The sequence below is a fragment of the Amblyomma maculatum genome, chromosome 3 (assembly GCF_055883805.1).
Source record: "Amblyomma maculatum isolate TAMU_Amacu chromosome 3, ASM5588380v1, whole genome shotgun sequence".
NCBI classification, from domain to species: domain Eukaryota; kingdom Metazoa; phylum Arthropoda; class Arachnida; order Ixodida; family Ixodidae; genus Amblyomma; species Amblyomma maculatum.
The window spans coordinates 173780580-173807894 of record NC_139346.1 but is presented as its reverse complement, the minus strand read 5'-3'; the positions used below and the strand labels follow the sequence as shown (position 1 = coordinate 173807894).

The window sequence follows — 27315 nt, the reverse complement described above, 5'->3', positions numbered from 1 at the left end:
ATTTACATTTCCTAAATACTATAATGTCTTCCTTTATTAGCGACATAAATATATTCGAGGGGCTTGCGGCTAGAAAGGGTGAACCGCGAAAGACTACACCTACTGCGGAGTGCAGAAAGTAAACCAAAAGCTTGGTTATGCAGTGGTTTGGCACTGTACAATCGCCAAAGACGGCGTCTTAATAAAGAACAATCGAAATATGCGCGAAAACACAATGAAATTGATAAATAAACTAAGAAGCAACGTATTTTACTTTGCGTAATCTATAACTGCTAAGAATACTGCATTCTGATGTCAATGTTATTGAGAGGACCTGCAGTTTCACAAAAAAAAAAAAAAAAACGTTCATTCGCTAGCGTGTATTGTGCTTATATTTTTTCACCCCGTGCTGTGTAGCCAGCATTCCAATATATCCGACTGTGGCCGCGAAAGTGAATCAAGCTAAGATGAGAGCCGGCATATTCCAGCAACTCATGTGCGTGGTAGTGTGCACGACGTTAATATATACAGTTAAGGGATGCTAAAGTGAAATATCTATGAGAACAAGGAGCTGCATTGGATTCATTAAGAAACCTTAACAGACAACATAAATATTTGTTTGCGCTAAAAAGTGGCAGCCATACCGGCGAAACTTTCGATTCACACCGCCGTTCACTTCCCCACTAGACGCGGACGGTGACACGCCACCTCAGAGACGCGTATGCTTCCCAGCTCTTTGACGAATCGGAGAAAAAGGAGAAAAAACAAAACCGCCTTGCCCGCCGATCAGATGGCCGTTTGTTAATATAACTGTCAAATAAAAAATAGCCACGTTACTATTTAAGGTACTAGGTAGCTCACTTTATCATGCCGCCTGCTTACGGAGTAATTTCGACCACCTGGGGATCTTTAACGTGCGCTGACATCGCACAGCACACGGACGCCTCTTCGTTTCGCCTCCATCGGCTGCTTTTCGATGGAGGCGAAACGAAGAGGCGTCCGTGTGCTGTGCGATGTGAGCGCACGTTAAAGATCCTCAGGTGGTCGAAATTACTCCGTAGCCCTCCACTACGGCTCCGCTTTCTCTCTTTCCCCTTTCGCTCCCACCCTCATCCCTTCCCTTACGACGCGGTTCAGGTGTCCACAGAGCAAGTGTGACAGATACTGCGCCTTTCCCTTCCTGTGAACCAACCATTAACCATTCTATAAAAGCTCTTTTCAAGATATTGCGGTTTAAGAGGCAGTTATGGCGAAATCGACGCCACCCTGCGGCGGCAGCGTGAACCAGGCCAAGGAGAACTAGGCCGCACGAAGCGACGGCGTTCCTTCATTTACCTGAGTGATTCTCTGGTACACTGAGAAGCTGTTTTCGGAATTTCTGAGCGAAATTATATTTAAATTTTCGCTCGCTAACAAGTTGTAAGATGCGCTGAGTGTCAAAAATGGATGGTGCTTTGTAATACATGGCGCGTTGACTGTCAGTTGCTCCGCTTACACGTTCGCTATTTTATAAAGCAAAACAGCGATTTTTGCATTCTGTTTATACCTGTGCTCTCCCCCGAATGAAAAGATTGTTTGGGTCAAACGAGACTGTCACGAAAGAAAAACGAAGGAGATTTTATCACGAAGTTTAGAAAGCAAGCGCGACATGCGCGACCCCATAGGCAGATCCTCCGTAACGCATCCATGTTGTGTCACTTGAGGCGTCCCCTCTAGCTCGCGGAAATCCTCATTAGCTCGGAAAGAGCGTGGAATGCGTGAAAGCTTAGTTGCTGCATATACACTTCACGCAGGCTGACAAGGTGGCATGCGAAGCGAGCGAAATTATTCTCGTATTTGGACCGCACTCGCCATGTTGCATGTGAAGTCAATGAGCCAGTCCTTGCTTGCAAAAAACTCCCTCGTCAAGAAAGAGCTACCAGAATCATCCACAAGCATTTCACTTTTACGTAGTTCTTCCTCTTATCCTGCAGTTCTGTTCTCGGCAAGAATAAGATATAGCGAACCCATTCGCAAAAACAAGTGCAATTATAACGAGCGTTCGAAAATTTCAAAAAACAAAAAATGAAGCTACTGTCAAAACAAGCAATAAACCTACGGTATTGAGAGCCAGATGTAACGAACAACTTTGGTCGCGCTATTCCATTATAACTAACGTGAAGGCACCACAACTTCCGTCAAAGAATAGAAAGTACACACTGCAGAGAGTGTATCCCAACAGGCTATAAAGTCGATCAATGCGTGCGTGCCGATTTAATCAATCAATCAATCAATCAATCAAGGAGATGATGCAAAGCGTCTAAAATGAAAGTAAAAAGCGAGAGACAGGGATAACGTTTAAAGCGAAACCTCCACACGTGTGGTGACCAACCAAAGACAGTGATTTGGAAGGTTTGAATACTAGACAACAGGTAGGCCTTGTTGGCCTAACGTCACGTGGCATGCGTCGTTTGCCCAATCGCATCTTCCCCTTCTGCGCTGTTGCCGTGTGCAGGTTATGATGCAGGCAGTGCGCTGGTGATTGTCTGCATCACTCTTGTGTAGAGGAGTCGAGCGGTGCGCACCAATAAATGAAAACTGAAATCTTGCAGTAGCCGATGGCTGTCGGGTAAAGTTCCAGCTTCCTCAAGGTTTGTAGACCTAAGTGGCTCCACCTCCACGCAAAGGCGAGGTGACGATCTCTTTATGCGGAGCCCTATGCGTTACTCGAGCATTGTATACATTGGGGTGAATGATGTACAGCCTTTATCAAAAGTTTACAGCCCAGAGAGTTTGCTTTTAAAGCATATAATATGACTTCTGTAATCGTGGAGTCCTAGCCATTGGAGAGGGTAGGACGAAAAATCTTCTTGCCTTCAGCAAGTATGGAAACCTGGGAATGCATTACGAGGCACATAGTATCGCTCAGAAGTAGACCCCCTGGGCTGTAAACTTTTGATAAAGGCCGTACGTACGTTCGGCGTGCAAGTAAACTTGCACGCCAGTGCGCGACTTTCGCCAGTGCATCCTTATCGAGTTTTGAAAGCGAGGATGCAGACCAACCAAGAGCTGCTGCGAATGCTTTAGTCGCTGGTGGTATCACCGTACCTCCAAAGGGGATCATTATCCGCAACGACATCAGCAAGGAGCACACGACTGCGTTGGAGAAATTAAAAACCGGCTTGAGAGCTGCCTGCTTCGGAGAAACAGACGTCCATAATGGATTTCATTAAAAAATGAATGCCACTTTCACTGACTTATTATTAAGCCGAATTATAGGGCAAGTCTACTTGCTACGGACTTCGGATACAGAAACACCAATCCGCGTAACCGTCAGTTTGGGGTAAGTGGGTTAGACTGCTGTCTGCAATCTTGAAAGATTTATCTAGCAATTTAGCTGGCTTTAGTATCCTCATTTATGTGTCTCTTTTACAACACGGAAGACAATGCAGGAATATACATTCGATGCGGGAGAAGCCTATAGCGTTTTTAATCCCGGCAACGACGTCTACTTCCACAAATGACCTTCGCACACGAATGACTTCGTTGAACGGGTGCTGCTCTCGGCCATTCAGGCTTCGCGTCGTAAAAACAAATGGGGTGCCCCAGCTGCGGTTGGCCTCCTTCGCCTAGCGCTCTTGTTCCAGCAACAATGCCGGGCCATTACAGCGACTTAAGCTCACTTCTTTAAAGCAATCTGGATAGCCTAATCGCCGGCAACGTCAAAAACGCGCGCTACATTTCCACCGCGTTCTACGCTGCCGGTAACCTAACTGCAAGCTGTCACGAGCACGCCGCTCCAGCCGCGTTTGAAGTTGTGTCTTTACTGCTTCGCTGAAATACAGGCGAATCTAAACCAAGCGCGGTCTTGCAGAAGAGCTTGGGCACCTTTCCGTCTCTCTCTCTCTTTCTCGCTGTGTGTGTGTGTGTGTGTGTGTGTGTGTGTGTGTGTGTGTGTGTGTGTGTGTGTGTGTGTGTGTGTGTGTGTGTGTGTGTGTGTGTGTGTGTGTGTGTGTGTGTGTGTGTGTGTGTGCGTGTGCGTGTGCGTGTGCGTGTGTGTGTGTGTGTGTGTGTGTGTGTGTGTGTGTGTGTCTAATAAAAGAAACGTTTGCGCCTCCTAGTATATATCGGTTGGCAGGACTTTACTTCGTTGAGCTAGACAAGGCATTAATTGTAAGTCTTATAGGCGGCCTTTCGAAGAAACTGAGTTCATTTCGTTACAGGCGTTAATGGCTTACAGATCACTAAGCTGGAAACAAGCTTATTTCATAAAGGGACGCTGAAAGTGGGAAAATCGGTTTAAAGTAACCTCATATTCCCTGCATCGTAAGCGAATTATTTTGCGAGTATTTGTGGAGACTCAGAAGCCCTTTCCTGGGGGCGAAGCAATCTGCGCTGTACACGGACGGTAAACAAAGCCGCTCCCAAGACGCTAACCGTATTTGCATTTGCGAACAACGACCCTGCCTTTACGCCCATACTTTGTCTGTTATTTTTTTTTTTTTTTTTTTTTTTCATTTTCCACCTGTTCCGTTAGCGCTCGCCGGAATTCTCCATGTCTGCACCGCGCATGGCGTCCTGCTTGGGGTCGCGCCGGTTACCACGGGAAAATCGAGTGGTTATGTCGTTGCAGCAAATAAACAAACATACAAAACAGCACGAATACCTCGTATCGTAAGTTTAATTCCAAGCTTATGCAGTGAAGCACAAACAAATGAGAAATACGTAACGCTCCCAGGCGGAATGCGTTCATTGTAGCCTTGAAATTCATTGTAAAAAGAAATCGAAACAGGGTCGCGCGATCGGCTCTGCTCTGTGTCAGGCCTTCGTTTCTGAGGTGGGCGCGACGATGAAATGCTGGCGTTATTTACAAACTGGGTGTCAGACCTCCACGCCAGAATAAAAATTTATAAACACTGCCCTGCAGAACAAACGGTCGATAATTTTCATTCGCCTCAAAGCGAGGAAAAAATAGACGCAACTATTTGTGCACACTGAGTGAAATGCGAATACACCTATACACGTCACCGTACGTGTGGGAACACAATAGAGACACAATTTAACGAAGTCGCCCGGCAACGCGCGCCCGCGAGCTCCCGGCAGAGTAGACAAACAAGGGCACAAAGGTGCGAACCAAAGTGATCGTGCGCGTCGATTCGGAAACTTCCGCTCAGCTTCCGCGAATCAGAAATCGGCGAGTGCGGCAGGGTGCAGTGTCAACACTCGTGCAGTGTGTGCCGTTTTCCTGGGAGGTGACAAGTTTACATACAGCTCTCCTTTGGAAGCTTTTCGCGACGCACTGCAATGTTTCAGCCAACCGCAGGGGAAAAATAAATATAGCGATGTTCTCCTTTCTCTTTTTCTTTCCTCACGCTGCTCGGTCTTTCATACTTTCAGTTCTTTTATCTATTTAATTCTCGCCCTGCTGTCTTACTCACCTCTTAAACTTCATTTTTTTTTTCCTTTTCATCTATCCATTCTTTTTCTTCCTTTCATCGTTTCTTTATTGTGTCCTTCTCTCCTTTATTAATTTCTCTATATTTCTTTTCTTTGCCGCCTTGATTCTTTCCACATTCCTTCCTTCGTTTACTCATTCTATACCCTCATCCCTCAACCCTCATCAGGAGTAGCATGCTAGGCTTACCACCAGGCAGACATCTCCTGTTGCCATTAAAATATCTCTCTCTCTCTCTCATTCTATATTCCTACTCTTTCTTTTCTCCATTCTTTACATTTACCATTTCTTTTTTTTAATTCATTCTTTTGTTTCTTTCTTGCGCCCATCTTTCTTTTATTAGGTCCTCCATCTACCTCCATTTGTTTTTTCTTTCCTTGCCGCCTTTCTTCCTTCCATACTTCCTTCTTTTAATCATTCTAGATCCCTACGTTTTCTTTTCTTCGTTCCTTCCTTGTTTTATTCTTTGTTATGTCTTTGCTGCCTTTATTCATTACATTGCTTCTTATTTCCCACCTTTGCTTTTTTTTTTTTTTTTCACTCATTTCCTACACTTCATCTGAGCAGTATAAAGTAGCTTGCGTATATACAACTCTGTGACGGTTTGTCTCGCACCCGATCTTTGCCCCTACTTTATTCCATGCCTGGAATACCTCGGAGCGCCGTAACAGCCCTGATTCCGCCGTTCTCTGAATGGAATCCGGTAGATTTATTCTCTTTCTTTTTTTTTTCCCCGGGAAAACTCCTGAAATACCTTCGGAGGACGCACGCAGAATCTCATTTACCTGCTCTCGAACAAAAAGGTGCGCGCGTGCCACTTTTGCACAGGATACACCTGCTAAGTTTATACTTGCTCTGCGTGTGTACTATTGCGAAATGCAGTGATAAATAAGCACCGCACCTAATTAAAAAGGGACGGCCAGGACTCGCTCTCACTATAATAAAAGAAAAGGAAAAAGCCTGCTTCTAACCCCCTCCCCCTTCCATCACTGAAATGGACCAGCGTAACAACGTGGGCTTTCTCCGCTGCTTGGCTGATGAGTCTGCAGCCAGCCGGCTGAAACATTCGAACGATCGGGTAATAGCCCCCACTCAGGCCCTTAAGTCGAGACGGAATAGACTGTTTGTTTTCTCGGCTGAGAGGCAGAGGGTGGGCCCTCGTGACAGTGCTCTTTAGTGCTTACGTAAACGCATCTTCAAAGGCTGCGGGGAGAACGACCTTTGGCACAGGTGCCCAGCCGGTTACACCGTCTAAGTAGAGAGGGCCGAGTGTAAATAAAATAACAATTATTACGCAAGCACGAGCCGGAACAAAGGGCATGACACATAAGGCCCCTCAAGTGGGCGTACTCGGCATCACTTTATCTGCTCGCTCGGCACATGGCTGCGTTTACGCATTTATATAACAGTTACATCTTAAGCAATAAATGCCCCCCCCCCTTTCTCTTTCTCCTTCAAGGTCAAGACTACACAGAGTAATACATCTAATAGATTATGTCTACTCCCCTTTATCCCCATCCATGGCCATGAGCCTTCCCATTCAATAAAGGACATTCAATCAATCAATCTAATAGATGGAGGCGAAACGAAGAGGCGTCCGTGTGCTGTGCGATGTCAGCGCACGTTAAAGATCCCCAGGCGGTCGAAATTATACTCCGTAGCCCTCCACTACGGCTCCTCTTTCTCTCTTTCCACTTTCACTCCCACCTTCCTCCCTTCCCTTACAGTGCGGTTGAGGTGTCCACAGAAAACAAGTGAGACAGTTACCACGCCCTTTCCTTCCTATAAATCAATCAATACATCTAAAACATAAGGGAGCCCCGCCGGGGTGGTGCAGTGGTGAGACGCCCGACTACTGTGCCGGAGTACCCGGGTTCGAACCCGACCTCGGTGACTGCATTTCGATTGAGGCGAAACGAAGAGGCGTCCGTGTGCTGTGCGATGGCAGCGCACGTTAAAGATCCCCAGGTGGTCGAATTTACCCCGTAGCCCTCCACTACGGCCCCCTCTTTCTCTCTTTCCACCTTCACTCCCACCTTCCTCCCTTCCTTATGGCGCGGTTGAGGTGTCCACAGAAAACAAGTGAGACAGTTACCGCGCCTTTCCCTTCCTATAAATCAAATCAAATCAAAACATCAGGGACGCCGTAACGAAGCCCACGTAATTAATTTTAACGATTTGAGGACATCTAACGCCCAGCGACGACTTAGCACTCAAACGCTTCTTTGCTTTCTTTTCTCTTTCTCAAATTTCGACTGCATCTAACTTTGGAAATCACTTCGGCTTGTAACGAACCCGCGTGATTTCGTGCTCAACAGTACGACGTATATTGCATGCACAAACAAACAATTTGTTTCACAAATCATTTTAGGCTGCAAGCACGACAAAGCAGGTACCGAATGCTGGCGCAGTTGACCACACAATGCAACTATACGACTGCTTGCAGAGAGCGCAATGGGCTATTTATACAACCAAAAGATTTACGTTAAGCAGTCGTCACTAAATAGTTATGTAGTGTCGGGAGCGAATGTCATGCACACCACTCGAGTTTTAGTCAGACTGCGTAACTTCGCCACTTTCGCGCAGCGCCTGCAGCCAAGCTTGGAGCGGAATTCTATTTCGAGGCATGTCAATATGTGCTACTTATTCCGTGGCTTACCTGCGTGGCAAACACGCCAGAGAACGCTACAAAAGCATCAAGTCACGCAACGGCGAATGGTATACACCAGTTTTGCTCACGTCAATACTTTTGTCAGTAAGCGAAACTAGACTACTCTCACGATGTGAAGGTAAACAGTTTCGGACGAGGAAGAAGTGGGTAGTGGCATGGGCAGGAGTGTTTGCGCTATGCCCGCCGGCATTCATTAATTATCATCTCGCCATCATCGGTCATCATCTGTCTGCTCATCGGCTTGCCGCCTCGTAACAATATTACTATTTGCATAAGAATGAAAAGGCGGCAAATTGCTTGTGTTTCATTCACATCCACGAAGATTGTGCAGAACTGGTTTAGTCCCTATCGTCAATTTCTCAGCCTTAAATTCCCTTAATGCTTTGTTGTTGTTATTTAGGACAAATTTGCAAATAAACCTCCCGCTCCGACTTTTACGCCCGCTGGATGCAAAGGTGCTGCCCGTTGCGATAAGGTCACAGGCTTATGAACACTCTTATGATCTGCCCCAGTGCGGTGGCGCATAACATGGTTAGGAAGCTCGATTGCAGATCCCGACTACATGACCTTTCGCATGACCTCTGTGTGACGTCACGCCTCAAAGCTGGGCGACCAACTCGCGCCGTCCGTAAGAGACGGCGGTGCGCATGAACGGCGGCCTAACTCCCGCTCTCTCCGCCAGGAGCGCCACAGGTGTTGTGACGTCACGCCTCAAAGCCCTAAGTCTCCGGGCGCTAGGGACAACATTAAAAGTAGAGAAGCCTGGGTAACCCTGCTGCGAAGCGACGTCCCCGCTGACCAGCAGAAAGCCGTCTGCCTGGCGGCTGAGGCCGCGAATAAGTCCTTAGTCGCGGAGGTTCCAGCCCCCGTTCCTCAGGCCTGCGTGCCAGGAGGGGGGTAGGGGGCCTCCTGAATCGGTGGAAATTAAAGTTTTAATCATCATCATCATCATCTGGGCGACCAACTCGCGCCGTCCGTGAGAGACGTGGTGCGCCTGAACGGCGGCCTAACTCCCGCTCTCTCCGCCAGGAGCGCCACAGGTGTTGTGACGTTATACAGCTGTATAAAGCGGCGACCGACTCGCGCCGTCCGTGAGAGACGGCGGTGCGCATGACTACGATGCCGCCTACTGCTAAGGATGCTTTCGCAACCTACCGGGCTTAACCAAGCTAAGCCTCTGCCAACTTTTTTTCTCGCTTTCAAGGCGAAAGCCTTTAATTCCTCACCGTTGTCAGCAGGAGCTCGAACCTCCATCACTTGGATCCCCAGCAGAGCGCTCTACCAACTGCGCCACGCACCGTATCGTGAAACGTTCATCATAATTCCCTTGTCTCTACCGTGAGGATAGCGAGATTCCGGTAGTGACAGATACTGCGCCTTTAATTTCCTGTAAACGAATTATAGAACGCCGATGAACATTGATGCGTCCAATGGAAGGCTGGCTGTGTTCGACAAGGGGTGCGCCATTTGTTGTTGTTGCGACTGTAGGAAAAAGGGAAAAAATGTACGGGCCTGCTACTGACTCTGTAGCTGAGCTATAGTGCAGACAGAAGAGAAAATAAACAAGGAAGAAAAAGAAGACGGTGAGAAAGACGCGCGTCGCAACAGCCGTCGTCCACGACCGAAGCGGTGGCGGGTGCGATGACGGCCTAGAACAGGTAAAAATTCTGTGGCCGGCTAGCCCCGCCGCAAGTGTCGTTGACATGCCAGTCCCAGCCCCGTAAGGCCAAGCCACCCTTCAACACCTCTCCCCTCTACCATGTACCGTCACGACTGGTCATGCCGTCACCTGCCCCGCCGGGGTGGTGCAGTGGTAAGACGCCCGACTACTGTGCCGGAGTACCCGGGTTCGAACCCGACCTCGGCGGTTGCTTTTCGATGGAGGCGAAACGAAGAGGCCTCCGTGTGCTGTGCGATGTCAGCGCACGTTAAAGATCCCCAGGTGGTCGAAGTTACTCCGTAGCCCTCCACTACGGCTCCTCTTTCTCTCTTTCCACTTTCACTCCCACCTTCCTCCCTTCCCTTCCCTTACGGCGCGGTTGCGGTGTCCACAGAAAACAAGTGAGATAGTTACTGCTCCTTCCCTTCCTATAAATCAATCAATCAATCATTCCGTTCGGCGCGGTTGCGGTGTCCACAGAAAAACAAGTGAGACAGTTACCGAGCCTTTCCCTTCCTATAAATAAATCAGTCATGCCGTCACCAGGCGATTCATGCATAGACGAAACTTAACCCGCCGGGCATCTGATCCATGGGCGTCCGTGCGGCGCCTTTCATCTGGCGCTTCCTCGAATGCCGCACCACACAGCAAACAGAAGCAGACCGAGATGTCTAGGAGGCGTTAGCACAGCAGGCATCAGTGGCCTTTGAAATTGTTTTACAGGACAGAAAAGGCGCTGTACTTGTCACAATTCGCCGTAAAGGAAGGGAGGAAGGTAGGAGTAAAAGAAGACAAGGAGATAGAGGTGCCGTAGTGGAGGGCTACGAGAGGTTAAACGCAAATGTATGTGTACTGTGTGATGTCAACGCACGTGAAAGAACTCCAGATGTTCAAAATTTCAGGACCTCTCTACTACAGTGTCTCTCATAGCCTGAGTCACTTTGGGATGTTAAAACCCATAAACTATCTTTTATGAAGCGTTACCTTGGCTCTAGTTTCACTTAATTCTATATACGATGTCATTTGGACACTGTAAATCATGTGTCTTGTTTTGTGACTCCATCCTCTCGCACCTTCACCTTATTCCCCTTTTTTCCCATTTTCCTTTCGATCCCATGCAAAATACCGTTGCAGGACATAAACGCTTTTCTCTAACCGATCTCATTTATACTCTTCCTGCCATCAAAACTTTCCCTCTCCTTTCAGTGTTCTGCTTGACCAATGAGTCATCAGCAGAGTCGTCCGTCCATGCTCATTTAATAACATTATTCTTAAGTGTCCCGATTTCTAGATCATTGTGCGCATGCCTTGAGAACTTATAGACCTCACTAAACGTCACTTAAACAACTCACGTTACGTATACACCTCTCAAACACCGGCAGTTGAAAGAACATACAGTGCGTCTTGTCCTTACCTTTCAACTTTTTTCCCTTTGTCACACGTATTTCTACAGCCCATGTCCCGTCCCATCCCATGCCATCAAATCTACAGAGTCCGCAATCAGATATACTTCATATGAACGAATCTTATAAGTGAATCGTAAGGACAGTCACTGCAAAAGTGGCTGCAGCACTCACGAACTGTAATAGCACATCCATACATATTGGCGTAACTGCCTCCCTGCTCCGGCGCCTATATGGATCCGGGACATCACGATTCTACGGCGTGACTTACACTAAACCGGAAGAAGCACGCGGTGCGTCTTCGAGTAATATAATAGCAGCAAAGTGCGGGGACGGGCATACGGAGACACTGAGGTTGGGGGTGGTGTAAGCGCGGCCGAAAGCGAGAAGATGAGCTCAAAGTGGCTCCAAGCGGCGAGGTTTAATTACTATGGATGAGGAGAGTATATATCTTGGCGACGTGCAGTGCGCCTCTCCAGCGAGTCTGTAGCCTTTCGGGCACTGCTCCAAGTTGAGGGATGGTGAAGGGATGGCGCTAAAAGGAATTCGAATAATGCACGCGAGAGAGCTCCAAGGAAAGAAAGAAAATAGAAAACAACGTCTTTAAATTTCACTAAGTCCGGTGTAGTCCGATACTCTGGAGCCTCACGCTGAGCGGCGCAGTCTGCGTGCCGCGCCAGACGCGGCCAGACAGTAATAAATTCGTGATTGCCAGGGGAATTAACCCGACATTTATTGCTCTTTAAAGAATGTAATAAGTGCATGCAGTCGTTGACTTTCATCGCTGTTTTCATTTCTGCGGAGAATCTTAGGTGCGTTCTTTTTTTCAGTCTCTAGTAGTATGTACACAAGGATTCAAAAATGCAGTTAAGATAGATAAGATAGTTAGCCTTATTCGAGCAAAAGTCTAAATAAATAAGTAAATTTCCTGCAAACTAACGACGATTTCTAAGCGCTAAATAAGGCTATTCATGAAGATGGAACCATGTGATTTTGGAAAATAGGAATGCGCTCAAACCGTGCATCGATTTCAAAGCGAACTAAGTTGAGGACGGATCGAAAACGGCCACTTTATTTTTTTATTTTCTGGAGAAAGGGTTATGCGCTTATGGACCCGCTTATACATATGTCTATAAAGATGCCAAGGAAGGCGGATTCAGCAAAGCCCTAAAATAATGCGTATATTAAAACATGCACTTGACATGAGCTTGCCGCTCTTCGTGATTTCATGAAGTCAGCTCCCATATTTATACTTTGCCCGTTTCGAAAGCTGTTTGTAAATGAAGGTTCTGCGTCTGTAGACGTTTATGAATTGATCACACAGTGACGCCATCAGCATAAACCAGGAAATCTAAAGTTCGTTATATCACCTAGTTCTCAAGCATACATTTCTGCAAATATTGCGATTAACTGAAAATGCATCAATTGCATTTGTTATATTGAATAAAAAGAAATAGCCGTGTGCACCAATATCGAATATGAAAGATTCAAGAACATCGTCCGATACAATTCTCTATTGTGCAGCACTGATGTGGACGATTTCTGTATTTCGTTTCTCGTTGATAAGATATAAAACAGTGCTAGTGGGCGCGAAGGTCAAATGTGATTGTTCCGTCGTCTGGAGCAGCGCATCAATATTTGTAGTCAATAGCTCAATATAAGGCGATGTAGACATTGTGATCATAGTTCGCGATGTTGTCAAGTTCATAAAACTTGTTGGTTGCAGTAAAGCGGTGAAGCCGCGCATAGTGGCGCCATTCTCAAACATAAATATGTAAAAGCTCCCGCACACATTTGTTTACAATAACATATTCAAAAAATTCTACAAGCTTTTAAAATGTGCAATTTTAGTGTCACCTGTGCTTTGTCACACAATCAACCTCAGTGATATATCTTCGCCTCAGAACGCATACTCTGCACGAAGTGCCTTTAGAATTTGAGAACGTTCAAGCTACATGCAGTGTGCAGCTTGAAGGTCTTCAAGCGCAACACAGGGAAAGCAGGGCTGTGCATAGACAAGCCTGAGTTTACCATTCTACACACACCATGACACGAAATAAATACAACAGCTGTCAAGTGATACTAAACTTGTACATGCGACGACGGTATAAATAACAATGTCCTAAGCAATTATCTAAGCAAACATTAAAAAGAAAGACATAAAAGTACCATCCCCAATGCTTTCCTTGGCCTCGCCGACTGTTGGCTTCTTTCCTTCATGTATTGTAACGAGCACCCTCATTTCCCCTTAATTGATCTGCTTGTAGCTTACGGGGGTCTCGGTTCTGGCAGTCTTGAAGCCATATGTAGCGTAAGAGGGTTCTAGCTAGCACAGCTTTCGCCCTCGCTCTTGATCACGTTCTACGTGACGCTGGCGGTAACAAAGGACGTTCTACGTCCGCCGCTATGGCTAAGGGTGGCGCTGGTGAACACTCTCAAGGTTCGTATACAGACAACATAAATACCCAAGCAAGTAGCAGGGGGGACAGCGGCCGATGTAGCTCAGTTGGAAGAGCACCGGACGCGATATTCGGAGGTCGTGGGTTCGGTTCCCACCATCGGCACATTGTTTTTTCTTCTACTTTGTGTTTAATTATCTTTCCCCTAAACAGATTACATTACTAATTTCTGTGATTATCTAAGCAAACATTAAAAAAAAGACATAAAAGTACCAACCCCAACGCTTTCCTTGGCCTCGCCGACTGTTGGCTTCTGAGAGAACATATGACAAAGAAACTCCGCCGGAGACCTTCCTGCATCCGCCATAATCCTTCTGTGGGATTCATTCAATAATGTCAACGCAGTTTCTCTGCCTACTGCGCAAGAATTACGTACTACTATCTATGCAGATAAGACAGTACGGATACACCTTATGCAAGTCCAATCCACCTTATAATTGCGTCTCGTATATCCTGCTTGCCGTGACCTCCTTTATCAGTGCGGAGCAGCCCGCCGAAAGCTTGCTGTCAGGTGCACATTCACTGACCTTTCCTGATTCGAAGTGCGCTTCCTTTCTTCTTTTCACTTTCAGCCTACAAATCAATGATGCCATTTCTGGGTTTCTATATGTATGCAACAGCGACCCACAGAGCGGCACGCAACAAAAACTCCTTTGTGATTGTTCTCAGACCCTGACGCTCTGCCCACACAATGCGTACGCCTTCTTTTGTATCGCGCTCAGGGTATAATCGGCTCATTTTTCATCGTTCAAAGCGAAGGTGCGAGCTAAGCATCTATCCAAGGGGGCTAATTCGCAAAAATATGGCGCAAAGGCTGGCTCTCTCAATATGATACGTTAAAGAGAGAGCACGCTCAAAGGCTGCCTTATTTCACCAATTTGCATTTTGTCTTTTAAGTGTTTAACTACGAACGACTTGAAATGGGAGGTTGTGAATTGCGTAACGGTAGGTTTTTCATTTGAGCTTTTCGCGTGGCTTTCCTCACTTGAGTAATACGTATTTCCCACTATTGGGAGAACTGAAGAACAGGCAGGACTTATTATTTTGGATATCAAGAAACAGTGGCGATGGTGTAATACACGTCCTGGACAAATGTTTATATACTAAAAAGCGTGAGGAAGAGGTAACTTCGAAAGCTGCGTGACCTGTACTGCCGTCTTTGCCCTTATGTCTGCTTAGGTTGCTCACTTATGCACCTTTTAATGGCACGTGCGCGAGAGTAAGTGAAGAGACGGCGAAAAGAATGAACGAAAGGACTCGGTCGGTGTATGAATGAGCGAGCAAAACTATTGACAACAGATAGGAAAATAAACGATTCAATTATCTCGCGAAGGAAAGGGAACAACCGTGAGAGCTGGAGAGGAAGTGATGGATCGACGATTAAGCGACCTATCAATCTATCAATACCCGCATGACTGAGTGGGTAATGAGCGAGCGAGTGGAAGACTCAACGTCGATGTCAGTGATTGAATGAATAATTGATTCAGTGAGTGAGAAAGGAGACTGAATGAGAGACTGCGTGCCAGTGAATGATCGAATAAGCAATTGAGTTTTGAGCAAATGACCAACAAAGTGTTACAGTAAGTAACAAGGAGATTGATTCACTGAGTGAGGAGTGACAGACGTACAATGGGGGATTGAATGAATGATCGAACGAACGATCTAGCTGGTTGCCAAGGAAGCCAGCGTGCTTCAACCACATAGACTTGCTATACACTTTTCTTTAGACCGCATCAGGGACCCATCGACCACTTTCTCGTATTGCCTTTGCTGAATACCACCACCCCTTCACCGATTCCCGTGCATATCCACGCACTGTCTGACGCGCAGGTGGCCTCGCCGGACTGGGCCGAGCTTCGGCAGCGCGTCCAGTGGCTGTGGCCCGTGCACGCGTACGGGTTGGCGTGCCTCTTTCTCGGGTTGGCCGTCACCGCCTTCCTGACCGCCCTGGGACTGCGTGCAAGGCTATCGGCGAGGCCACATCTGTCCACGCTTAACGTCTTCCTGCTGGTTCTCGGCCTCACACGATGCCTCTGCCTCTTCCTCGACCCGTACGGATCTAGGCAGGTGAGCAGCAGCCCCACATCCCGGTCGAAGGAGGGAGGACGGGCGAGTATGTCTGGCTGCCACCAGATCAGCCTTCGCATGAGACGAGCAGCGGATCTGGAAGTTAAGAAAACGCAGGGCAAAGTTGAATTCTCAACAGCAGCGTCGTGTCTTGACATTGTTGCACGATGTTTTGTGAGCGACAATAACCAAAATAGCAAACACTGATTGCGCTTCAACGATCTCTGTAACGACTTACCTCACATTGTGTATACATAGAGTTTCATATTATACTAAATCCCATGCCTTGATTTTAGCCACTCAGCAGGGTGGCCGGCCAGTGGTTGCAATTGCAATAACATAGAGCCCAGTCAGTTCGTAACAGAACAAAGTGGTACAGTTGGGAACAGTTTCATTGCACATATTGAAAAAGAAAACCACGAGGAATTCGCGCCTTCTTCAGTGAAATATCAACAGAAGGGCAGAACTTTTCAAAGAAAATTCAGTGAGGGGCACACTGAAGTTCGGTCTTTAAGAGTATGACGCGATAGCGTAGGCTACCAGCCCACATATAAGCCCCACTTTAACCAAGCTGTATAAACGTGCATGTGTGCTCCAGAGGTAACGTTAATGGAAGGGTCTTGACAGGCTGATTCTGAATTTCTGATATCATCCTCTCATATGAAATGAGAGATCCTAGTCTGGCAGCTCCCGCCAAACGTAATGCCAGGAAGCCCTACGTCTGTTAGTGCTGGGCCATGTCAGCCGCCAGCTCCCGTCTGTCAGTGCCATGCTCGTAATTTTTCGCTAGCAACGCTAACGCCGGCGGACGGCCGCCGACGCCGGCTTTTGTGAGAATGGGACCTTTAACTCTATCGGTTTAAAAAGAACCCAGACAACGTTCGCGTAAGCGTGCCCGATTCCACTACTACGACCGCAGCCGAAATAGACTTTTCCAGTAACTCTTGTCATGCGCTTCCAGTTGCAAATAGGCTTCGGCTCATATGTTTCAGATACGTGAAGTTAGGAAAGCAGAAAAAAAATTATATCATTTCTTCTGAGAGCACCTTGATACTTCAAAAATAAACCGATGTCTTATAAAGCATTCAAAATACTACAGTACCATTAGCTACCATAAAGATCATAGTATACCCTGAGGTTACTTACGAGCGATGTTGAGTGGTGAAGTCGTTAGCCATGTTTTCAATTATATTGTAAAACCTTGCTTTCAAACCGTGCCTGTCAAGAGCCGGTCCTCATATAAAGTATAGCGCAACTCTGTCGTCGCAACGCTGCGAATGCTTTTCGGTGCTTATATGATGCAGCTGATGCCGAGCGTGATGCTGGCGATGCTTTGGGACCTGGCCTTCCCGTGCCTGCTGTCGGCCTTTTCGCTGCTGCAGCTGGCCTTCGTGCAGCTCACGCAGGCTAAGCCCAGCCCCGCGCGCGTCGGCGACGAGACCTGCGTGTCGCTGGTCGTCGTCTTCCACTTCTGCCTCGCCATTGCCTCCGACCTCTTCTGGGCCATGCAGAACTCCTTTCGGGTATGCACTCACCCTTCCGCTCTCTCCAAACACGACTGGAGCGGGTCGCGTCGGGACACGCCGAAGTGAACAAAGTCAATCCGACTCGACTCAACTGAACAAAGCAGGGTCGACCCGGTGCAGATGCAACGCGTAACAGCGCCCGTATTCCGATTTCGCGTTATTTCCAAGAGTGTTGCTTTTGCTTTCACCTCGAGTCATCTGATAAGTGAAAACGCCAGAAAGGGAAGTGACAGTACGCATCACTTCACTTCACCCAGTCCCGTTGATTCCGCCAATCAGATGAGGGCGAAAATAACACTTCTGAAAACAATGCAAACTCGGAATACGGGCCAGGTCTGCAATGTCATAGAGGATAAGTATCTGGCTCAATACAGCCAAGAGAGCTCCACATGAAAGAGACAAGGCGGCCGAAACTGCAGCTCCAACTCTCGTCGAGATCAGCAATGCAAGAGTGTGAAAAAATGATGTCAGAAACTGTTGCATATGAACTCAAAGTAGACTGAAGCTTGATTTTGTGTTTGCGCCTGACCTTGCGGTACTCATCAGCCGAGCCTAAGCCGGCATACTTTGACTACGACCTTCAAAATACCTGCAGATGCACACCGTTCATTTGCTCTGTAGTTATAGCCAGCTACTTTTTCCGAACGAAAGCGGTTCGCTTTCCCTCTCTCAAGTCCTTATTGCAAGTCAGCCCTGCGAGATGTTCTTTGTTTGCTGAAATGAATTACACTGAAGGAGGCTATTCTCACCCCAATTACAAGCAACGGTGCAATGAATTCGTTTGGTACATATGGAGGCAGAGAGAAATAGAGACAGACCATAATGTCCCGTGATATATATGCTACCCAAAGGAATGGAATAAACAAAGTGTGAGACAAGGAATTAAAAACAAATCCAGAAGCCACCGAGAGCAACAAATCGGAAATAAGTATACAAACTAAAAAGTGAGCAAACAATGCGAATCTTGGTCACATCTCAATTTCATCCCGTGCACTCATTTCCTAATCGTCTTTCCTGCTGGTTTCCTCGAGCGGCTTAGCTTTCTACCCTTGAACGATTATTCGTAAAAGTATCAGCTAAGAGTACCCTTCGTTTTCAATATTTTCCTGGTGTACTTTCCTCGCGACCAAAAATTGCTTCATACTGTTTCCAAGTTTATTTGGAGTCGACGTTTCGGCAGAAAGGCAGGGCTCCTGCAGAAACGTCGACTCCAAATAAACTTGGAAACAGTATGAAACAATTTTTCACTTGTATGTAACCTCTAGCAACCAAGTACGTCTATTTACTTATGCTATATATATATATATATATATATATATATATATATATATATATATATATATATATATATATATATATATATATATATATATATATATATATATATATATATATACCCACTTGTGCAGACTTGATGTTGAATCAGATTTTCTCTACAGCGCGAACTGAGCGTTTGTTTTCCTATTATCGAGACGATTCTGCATGACCACGTAACCAGAATATAGTTTGCAGCATCACTGAGGCCATTTCGTCAAAAAAGGCAGCATGGTCATTCAGCAATTACGCCTTTAACGCCCCACCACTGAGGCTATTTGGTCTACAAAGGCAGCGCGGCAATGTGGTGCCCGCTGGACAGTGGCGAAATTTCAAAACACGAATGATCTTGCACGCGCAGCTGTGATCTATTCCACAAGACGCCAACTACGCTTGTGTAGTGGCAGTTGTGTGCCTGATAGCTTCCGCCATCTGCCGCATGCGCCTGTCGCTAATATATGAATTGCGTATGGGGCTGGCCATTAGTTTTCAACCGGTGCAGAGAAATGCAACGTATATGCCGATGATACTATGCTCTTGACCACCAAGCGACGCCAATTGCAACAAGGGGTTGGAACGATCGTTGATCGCTGTGGTAAATGAGATAGGAAACCAACTTACAGGCTCATCTTTGAAAACAGGAAGCACTGAGAAAGCGGAGAAAGTCGTCTCCTGTTGCCATCCCAAATTCCAGATCAATAGTAAGTGATTCTAAATCAGCAGTGCGAAATTACATTCGGGGTGAACAAAGAGGTCCGCAACGCGGATCTGTCATCTCCGCGGGACCACTACAGCAGCCGGATCCGTGGGAAGATATAGAACTCACCACGTGCCAGGAGATCATAGAGCACGGACAAGCTTACGTACACGCCAGCACACTCATCACAAGGGACAATCCGTATGTAGCATGCGCAGAAGGCTACAATATCCTTTCTCTAAACCACTTAAAGAAGTGTCATGGCTGTGTCATGGCTGTCCCAGAGATCCACCGGAGAACGGAAACATTGCATAAGATCAATGCGAGTCCGCGTAGTCGAACTTCGACCCGGTCGTTCAAGCCAAGTTCACAGCACGGGCGGAGCAGCCGCTAACCGCCGTATTCACAAACTCGCCTTCACTCGAATTCCTACCCCAAGCGGCCCTCGAGGCCTGTTCTTCATTTCAGAAAGCAATCTCCATTCGAATCGCTCCTCAAGCGGCGGAGAAAACTTGAATTTTCTCGAGAATCTCGATTCTGCGACGACGCTACCTTGGCCGCTCCTCGACCGCCACTGCACTGGCAAAACAAGGCGGACATCACATAGCTCGCTTGCTGTGTGGGCTCCGTTCTACCTGGTATACCAAACTTTTCACGAAACCAGATACGATGCGGATGCACCGAACATTTCTTTAAAGCATTGGCTGAGAGTGACAGCGACCCGGGACTTCTGGCATGCTACCGTAAGAATGTGATGACCTTCCCTTTATCCCCCAGAAGACCTCCTCTTTCCAAACCGCAATCCGGTATTCTATGTAACCAATGAGTCTTTACGCACGTACACACACTGAAGGAGCAAAGGAGTGCATATATGTACGGAGGCCGTGTGAAAAATTCAGGGAGCACTGTTGAATCTACACTGAAGAAATGCAAAAGCCTGAGCGTTGCCGCTGCACAGAGTACATCACGTTTGTTCTCATTATCATTATCAACTAAATGCACCGTCATTATCATCGCTACTCATAACTGTCATTATTACTAATTCCGGCGTCACTGTCATCGCTACTATCATCATCACGGTAAACAAGCAAAAGTATGATACGCTTTTCACTATTTCGGGTGCGACGTAATTGGCTAAAGCGCTCGGCTGAGGATCCGAGCGATGGAGGTTCGATTCCCGGTGATGACAGGAATTCTATTTTATTCTGATGACGTCATCATGACATCATTTGATGGACAGCTATAGCGTGGCCGGACGCCGGGAGTATAAGCCATTAAAAGCTTTCGCCTTAAAAGGCGGATTGCTTCTTTCCCGCACTACCACTGCGGCCATGACGCAAAAACACAGCATAATAATTTACCACCCCTCCCTCTCTTCTCTGCACTCCCTACGCCACTTCCTCTCGCAGGTGGTGTGGCTGTTCACGCAGCTTTCGTTCACCGCCTGGGGCCTGTTCCTGTGCTCGACGTGCGTGTGCTCCTGCCTGCGGCTGCAGCAGTCCATCTCCCAATTGCCCATGCTGCTCTTCCTGCCCCCTCAGGGGCCCGGCGACGCCGCTGGGGAGCTCGTCGCCTCGTCAGCCTGCTACGACAACAAGGGCATTCTGCCGCTGGGAACACTCGAAAGGTAGAGCCTTCCACAAAAACAGCAGTGACGTCATCTGGACCCTTAACAGTACTGCCCGTTCACGGAGACATGTAGATCAATAACTGAAAACCTGCAAAGTCTGCTGGATATGGAATACAGTTGATTAAAAATCTTCAGGACACATAGTATAACGAACCCTGTGGCCTGAAGACTTGATTGAGCCGACATATTAATCAACATTAAGCTTATGTAAATACAAAGAACTTCAAAATGCACATGCAAAACAACTTATGAGCATGGACACAGTAAAATTTTCTGATTTCAGACTACGAAGTACGTACTTGCAGTGGAATATCGTTAATTAAAGCTCGCACAAAACTACAGCGTAGGCATATGCCACGTCAGGGTTCGCAATTCGCGCAAGCCCGTTACGTTAGGGGGGATAACAAAGAGGGGAGGAGGTCAATGAATTTTATGCAGCACGATAAAATGTCGGATAAGAGAATCACATGGTAAACACCACCACTGCCTGCTCCTGACAAATATCTCACCACGAGCCAGCTTCGCGCGCTTTCCCTCACATAATAACCGCGTGCACCTGATTTGTGTATCTTTGCGAAATGTTCAGCGTCAATCATACTTAGTGGGAACACGGCTCTGCGTAACTGCGCACGTGTGGAGCATCATTGCGCCCTAGCCAGCAGCAAACCTGTGCAAAATGGCGGACGGCATGAGCCCCACTTTAAGGTCTCTGTACTCGTGCGCCGCTTTGTAATGATACTCGTGTGCGGGTATTGTGCAGATCGGAGCAAGGCACGTGCAAGGCACGTGGAGCCGTGTTCGCGATAAGTGTGATTGACACTGTACACTGTGGCCTGCTGCTTTGAGGAAGAACTTGTAAACAAGAGACCTCCCGGTTCTTTCACAGACCCGGCGGCGCAAGAGGCCACCAGCGCTCGATGAGCATGCCCCGTAGTGGCACGGCGAGCGGCGGCTGCCCCATGCGGGGGGCCTGGGAGGCGCTGGCCCCCAGGATCCGCGTTACTGACGAGCACCAACGCACGGTCAGCCTCAGCGCTCAAGGAGGGGGAGGACCCTCGTCGCCTTGCAACGAGCACAGGACAGGTATACTGAGAGTCCGCTGTACGGAGTCATGCCTGGATTATTCGCGGCTAGTATGTGCAGGTGCATACAAAAATTTTCGGAACCGAAAATCACAATAAATTTGAATAGCTGTGCAGTCTAAGCACGCGGCCACGAACTTGAATATGTGTCTTGTACTACTTTGTGCGGTATATACAACGTATGAATGAAAGCCTATAGAAACGCTTCAGAAGGGGATGAAGTTCACGTTAATCAAAAATTAGGTGCTCGAAAACTTTTGTGGGTACCTGTAGGTCGGGTTGAAGCTAAAAGTGCACCAGCATGCGGTTAACAACAGCTTCAGCGAGAAAAGGAGTACAGTAGTTACTCCCCTGCGGAGTAATTGAGTTCCCGAAACAACGTCTGTCAAAAGAGCAGCCATATTACTCCCATACAGCCCGACTGAAAAGGCGTGTAAGCGTGTAGCCTCCCCATGAACTAACAGTTCCTTACGAGTGTTAGTGCAGTTAGTGATATATTCTTTCAAGCTCTGGCTCATAGTTGAGCTTTGCTCTGGACGTGTTATCTCTCAATTATTTTTCAGATTAAATGCAGAAGTAAAAACCTGCCAGTGGCTTAACTCAACTAAGCCAGGATATACAAAGCGAAGCCTCTCTTCTCGCGAACTTTCCATCATTCGTTTAACTCTCTATACGCTTCATTTTTCCTACGCGCCGCTACTTCACAGCGAGCGATGTCGGCAGGATGAGTAGATTCGGCTTTGTAGACAAGAGTATCGAGCGCTCGAACTAAGTGTTGTTGCCTCATCCATGGCTTATCACTGCAGACTCGTCGCAATGTTCTGCACATATATACGTCTCTGAAAGCGAGCGGCTGCTTCACGGCTTATACCCCCGGCAACAGGACAGAACCTCGCTTAGTGATGGATTTCAGACACGCGTGCCGAAACCACACAAGGGGCAGAACGACGTGCGATGTCACGTCGTTAACGTGCGATATCAGCGCACGTTAAAGATCCCCAGGTGGTCGAAATTACTCCGCAGCCCTCCACTACCATCTCCCCTTCCTCTCTTTCCACTTTCACTTCCACTTTCCTCCCTTCCATTACGGCGCGATTCAGATGTCCACAGAGCAAGTGTGACAGATACTGCACCTTTCCTTTCCTGTGAAGCAATTACTTTATTATCTTACCAATTATTAGAAGACATAACAAACACTAAACACAGTATAGTATATATGGATTCCTAGACATGAGGGGATGAGGGGCAACGAGGCAGCAGACGAGCTAGCTGGATGGTACGTCGACCGAGCGGACTCAACACTGCACCACGAGCACCTTTTATCCTGTTATCCCCACATACACGTGCTCAGATTTACTCGATCCTTACAGATGCCAGCGGAAACACTACCCAGCCCCACATAAAAGGCTAACCCAAGAGGGGGCAGTATAGACTGGCGCGGATTAAAAACCGGTACCTATCCACACCTACACAAATCTCATAAGCTTTTCCCTGCGCAATACGTAGATGAATACCCGTTCTGTCACGGTAAACCGAAAGTAGAGCATGTCACATGAACTTGTCTTAAGGAAGACTTGAACCCCATCATAGACAACCCGAAAGTGACGTATAGTGGAAGCACTTGCTGGCAGCGAGGAAGAGGAAGCGAAACGATTTCTCGTACGCCGAGCCGCAATGGTAGCAGAGGAGGACGGAATCCTGGGCCGAGGATATCAACCACGGCGCACAAGTAACCGATAACGGTCACCAACACGTCATATATGTAGCAAATAGTTTCTTCCATCCATCCATCCGCGGAGACCGACGATATGTAGCGGTAAGAGTGATGTTTGCCAGGTGTATGAAGAAGTAGGTGTGCGATATAGAAGAAGCGAAGCAACAGCAGAATTTGCCATATAATTATACACTTCAAAAAATGTCTCTCTATTCCGATTCTCGGCCGATCCCCCTGTGTGGGTATGCGCCATCAGTGTAGAGGACAACAACAATGGTGCTCCACCCACTCCATGCGCAACACGTGCGAAAAGAAGCGGGCGGCGACAAAGCCGCGCACCGAAGGCAAGCGGCTGAAGGGTAAACTGCGGCGTACGCAAAAGCCGCAGCTAGCCCAGTGAAGTTTTCCTTTCAAAATAAGTTTTGTTATTGAGTTCCCCCAATAAACGTTTCACTTTTACACTCCTCGCACATTCATAAGGAACAGGAGAATCTGTTGTTAAGTTGGGCTTAACAATGATGTGGTGATGAGCAAATTATCGTTGGCGTCGTACTGAAACGTTCAAACCGTACACCTTGGTCAGACCGAAATAAGGGCGATAGGTAAGCACGAGTCGGCCCTTTCTAAATGCAGTGTTCTCCACCAAATTACCACGAATAAGCATTAGAAAACAGCCAACTGATTAACTCACTGCTACATGCAGGTTCTTCATCGTCATCCGAAGGTCCGGAACCAGAACCGGAACCGGAACCAGAAGCGGGACCTGATTCACAGAAGAGCTCCAGTGGCCTGCGCTCGCAAACATCCCTACCCCTCTGCCCATCACAACTCACGCGCGAACAGCAGCAACCGCTCATGGTACGTGCTCGACCTGCGGTACACAATTCTGCAGTCGAACAAGAGTCTCTCTGTACAGTCACTTAGCAACTTCCTGCGGCCGGTCATGAGACTGTACTTACCAAAGTACAGGGTAAAGTCTAGCTAGCCATCTTCATTCTCAGGACGGCATTCACGGGCTGTACCCAGTAACTATATAGGAGAGGCCAGGACTCACACCAAAGTCCTTCAAAAGGAGTGCGGCTATAGAATTGCATTGCACGGTGCCCTTTATAATGGCCGAATAGTCGCCTGTGCACAACATTGCTTAGGTATCGTGAGCGCTCCTTAAGTAATCATAAAGCGCGAATGGCTGGTGCGAAAGAAAGCTCTTCGGGGCGTGACACAATCAGCATTGCTCGCTCATTGGTTATTCGTTCTGTCAGCCTGCCTTGTCGCAGAAAGAGCGCTTGAAACGAGAACTGAAAGACGAGAAGTACTCCTTGCGTCCTGTCTTTTTTTCCCTTTCTTTTTAGTTGTCTGGAGCTCTTCTTCTTTAACTAGCTGAACCGTCAGTTAGCAGAGATCTCCACCTTGATGGTCGTGTTCGGGAACTAACGAAAACATATTACGGGCCGTGTCGGAAATTGCGCTAGCGGTAGTCTGGAAGACGAAAAGCGAGCGACCATTTTAATACGTAAGCAAGAAATATACGCTGAAAATGTTTGACGCGTATAAACTAAAAACTAAATCTGCCGCAAATTTGAATAGCGCTCGGAGCTTTTGCTTGCACCTAATTTCTGACGGTGCGTAACGATGCATCTGAAAGGCTCGTTAAGGAAATGTGTATCCGCAGATCAGAAAAAAGAAAACCGTCATGGTATCCCCGCTACTTTCAATTTCAGCTTAGCTTCATTTTTGCGAAAACTAAATAAGTGTTGACATTACATACTTTTCTTCCACTAGCCTGTCGAAACAGATTCTTGTGACGTCAGGTGTCTATATGCTTCTGGTAAAAGGATAGTCTGGGCTTTCCATCTGTACGCACTTCCTTATCGTGTGTTTGTGTCGGACAGACAATATAGCTGCTTCATTTGCGTTTTGAACAGATGCGAAAGTATACAAAGAAGAATACATAGAATCATTTAATATTCAGTGCGTTTCTGCACACGAACAAATTAGGCCTGATGATCGATATACGTATATACTAAGCTTGGCATGCAAAATGCAACAAGGTTTCTTACTCGAAACATATCTTGTAAACTGTCGAGAGGGTTTAAATTCTCGCAAGTGCAGCAAACGCACTTTTTGCTGATGCGTGTCTCGCAGCTGCGCCAATGCCGGAAATTGCTTGTTTCCTCGTTACTTTCTCTTCTCGCAGACGTGGCGCGCGCGCACACACACACACACACACACACACACACACACACACACACACACACACACACACACACACACACACACACACACACACACACACACACACACACACACACACACACACACACACACTCACACACACACACACACACTCACTCACTCACTCACTCACTCACTCACTCACTCACTCACTCACTCACTCACTCACTCACTCACTCACTCACGATGTACAGAGCGTATACCGTAATAGTTAAGTTGTCACGTGCGACTCTTGTTTCGTAGCGAAACCTAACCCTCTCGAAACTGACACAGTTTTGCATGCATACTGCACAGCCGTCTTTTCTTTGCACGCGTCTTAACTATAAACTATGAGCGCGCGCGCACACACACACACACACACACACACACACACACACACACACACACACACACACACACACACACACACACACACACACACACACACACACACACACACACACACACACACACACACACACACACACACACACACACACACACACACACACTCACTCACTCACTCACTCACTCACTCACTCACTCACTCACTCACTCACTCACTCACTCACGATGTGCAGAGCGTATACCGTAATAGTTAAGTTGCCACGTGCGACTCTTGTTTCGTAGCGAAACCTAACCCTCTCGAAACTGACACAGTTTTGCATGCATACTGCACAGCCGTCTTTTCTTTGCACGCGTCTTAACTATAAACTATGCTACGAAAGTGTAAAATAAGTTTTGGAAGGGGTGAAGAAAAAAAAAACATACCGGCAATGGAGCGCAGCACGTCGATCTTGCAAAGCTTGTAAACACTTGATGTATGATGCATGAGTGCTTCCTAAGCACATTTAAACACATCACGTAAACCTTTTGACACGATAACAGTTCTCGAGAGCTTTTGAGCGTTCTTTTTGCTTGAAGGCACGAATAGCCGAGGTCATGTCATCGCACTTTTCATCTCACGCGTTTTCACTTCCTGGGTTAATTCTTTCTTTAATGGCACGTTCCCAGCAAAGTGCGCACCCGAGCAGCACGGCACCTGCATTTCCGCAGAACACTCAGGTGTTGCGAGACCGAGCCGCACCGCACTGTCTCCGTCTGCCGCAGTCCAAGCTAGAGGTGGAGTTCGGCGTCAGCGAACAGCAGCCTTCTTCGGCCGTGCAACGAGAGCTGAGGCGGAGCACCCTGCCGAAAACCGGCGTCTCGAGTCGGTCCTGGTCCCGTTCCCGGGAGACCGCCGGATCCTTACTGTGAGTGGCTTCGCCTCGGGCCCGTCAGCTGGCTCGGTGTTTTGTCAGGGTTTACATATGGCGCCGACAGTCGCGGAAATATAAATTTACCTCGCGTCGGTGTCATATATACGCCTCGCATTGCTATGCAGTCGCAGCGAAGTCTCTGCACCATCCCTACTGAAAAAATTGTATGTGGCAGTCAAGGAGGTTTTGTAATATATAACCTCCTT

The 27315-nt window shown here is 47.4% G+C and overlaps 1 protein-coding gene across 4 annotated transcripts in view; it reads left to right on the top strand.

Annotated features, from left to right (window-relative positions):
* LOC146196984 (uncharacterized) overlaps window positions 1–27315 on the top strand; it is a 42172-nt gene that overhangs the window by 2768 nt on the left and 12089 nt on the right. Inside the window, exons 2-8 of one of the 4 annotated variants that reach the window (XM_084596426.1) lie at window positions 15437–15673; window positions 16978–17196; window positions 20620–20837; window positions 21727–21923; window positions 22361–22363; window positions 24340–24494; window positions 26961–27103. In XM_084596426.1, the coding sequence (XP_084452552.1) occupies window positions 15437–15673; window positions 16978–17196; window positions 20620–20837; window positions 21727–21923; window positions 22361–22363; window positions 24340–24494; window positions 26961–27103 (1172 nt within the window). Of the gene's footprint in view, window positions 1–15436; window positions 15674–16977; window positions 17197–20619; window positions 20838–21726; window positions 21924–22360; window positions 22364–23034; window positions 23038–24339; window positions 24495–24560; window positions 24570–26864; window positions 27104–27315 lie in introns of those variants that run through there. The other 3 variants (XM_084596427.1, XM_084596428.1, XR_014705653.1) reach the window with 3 other exon arrangements.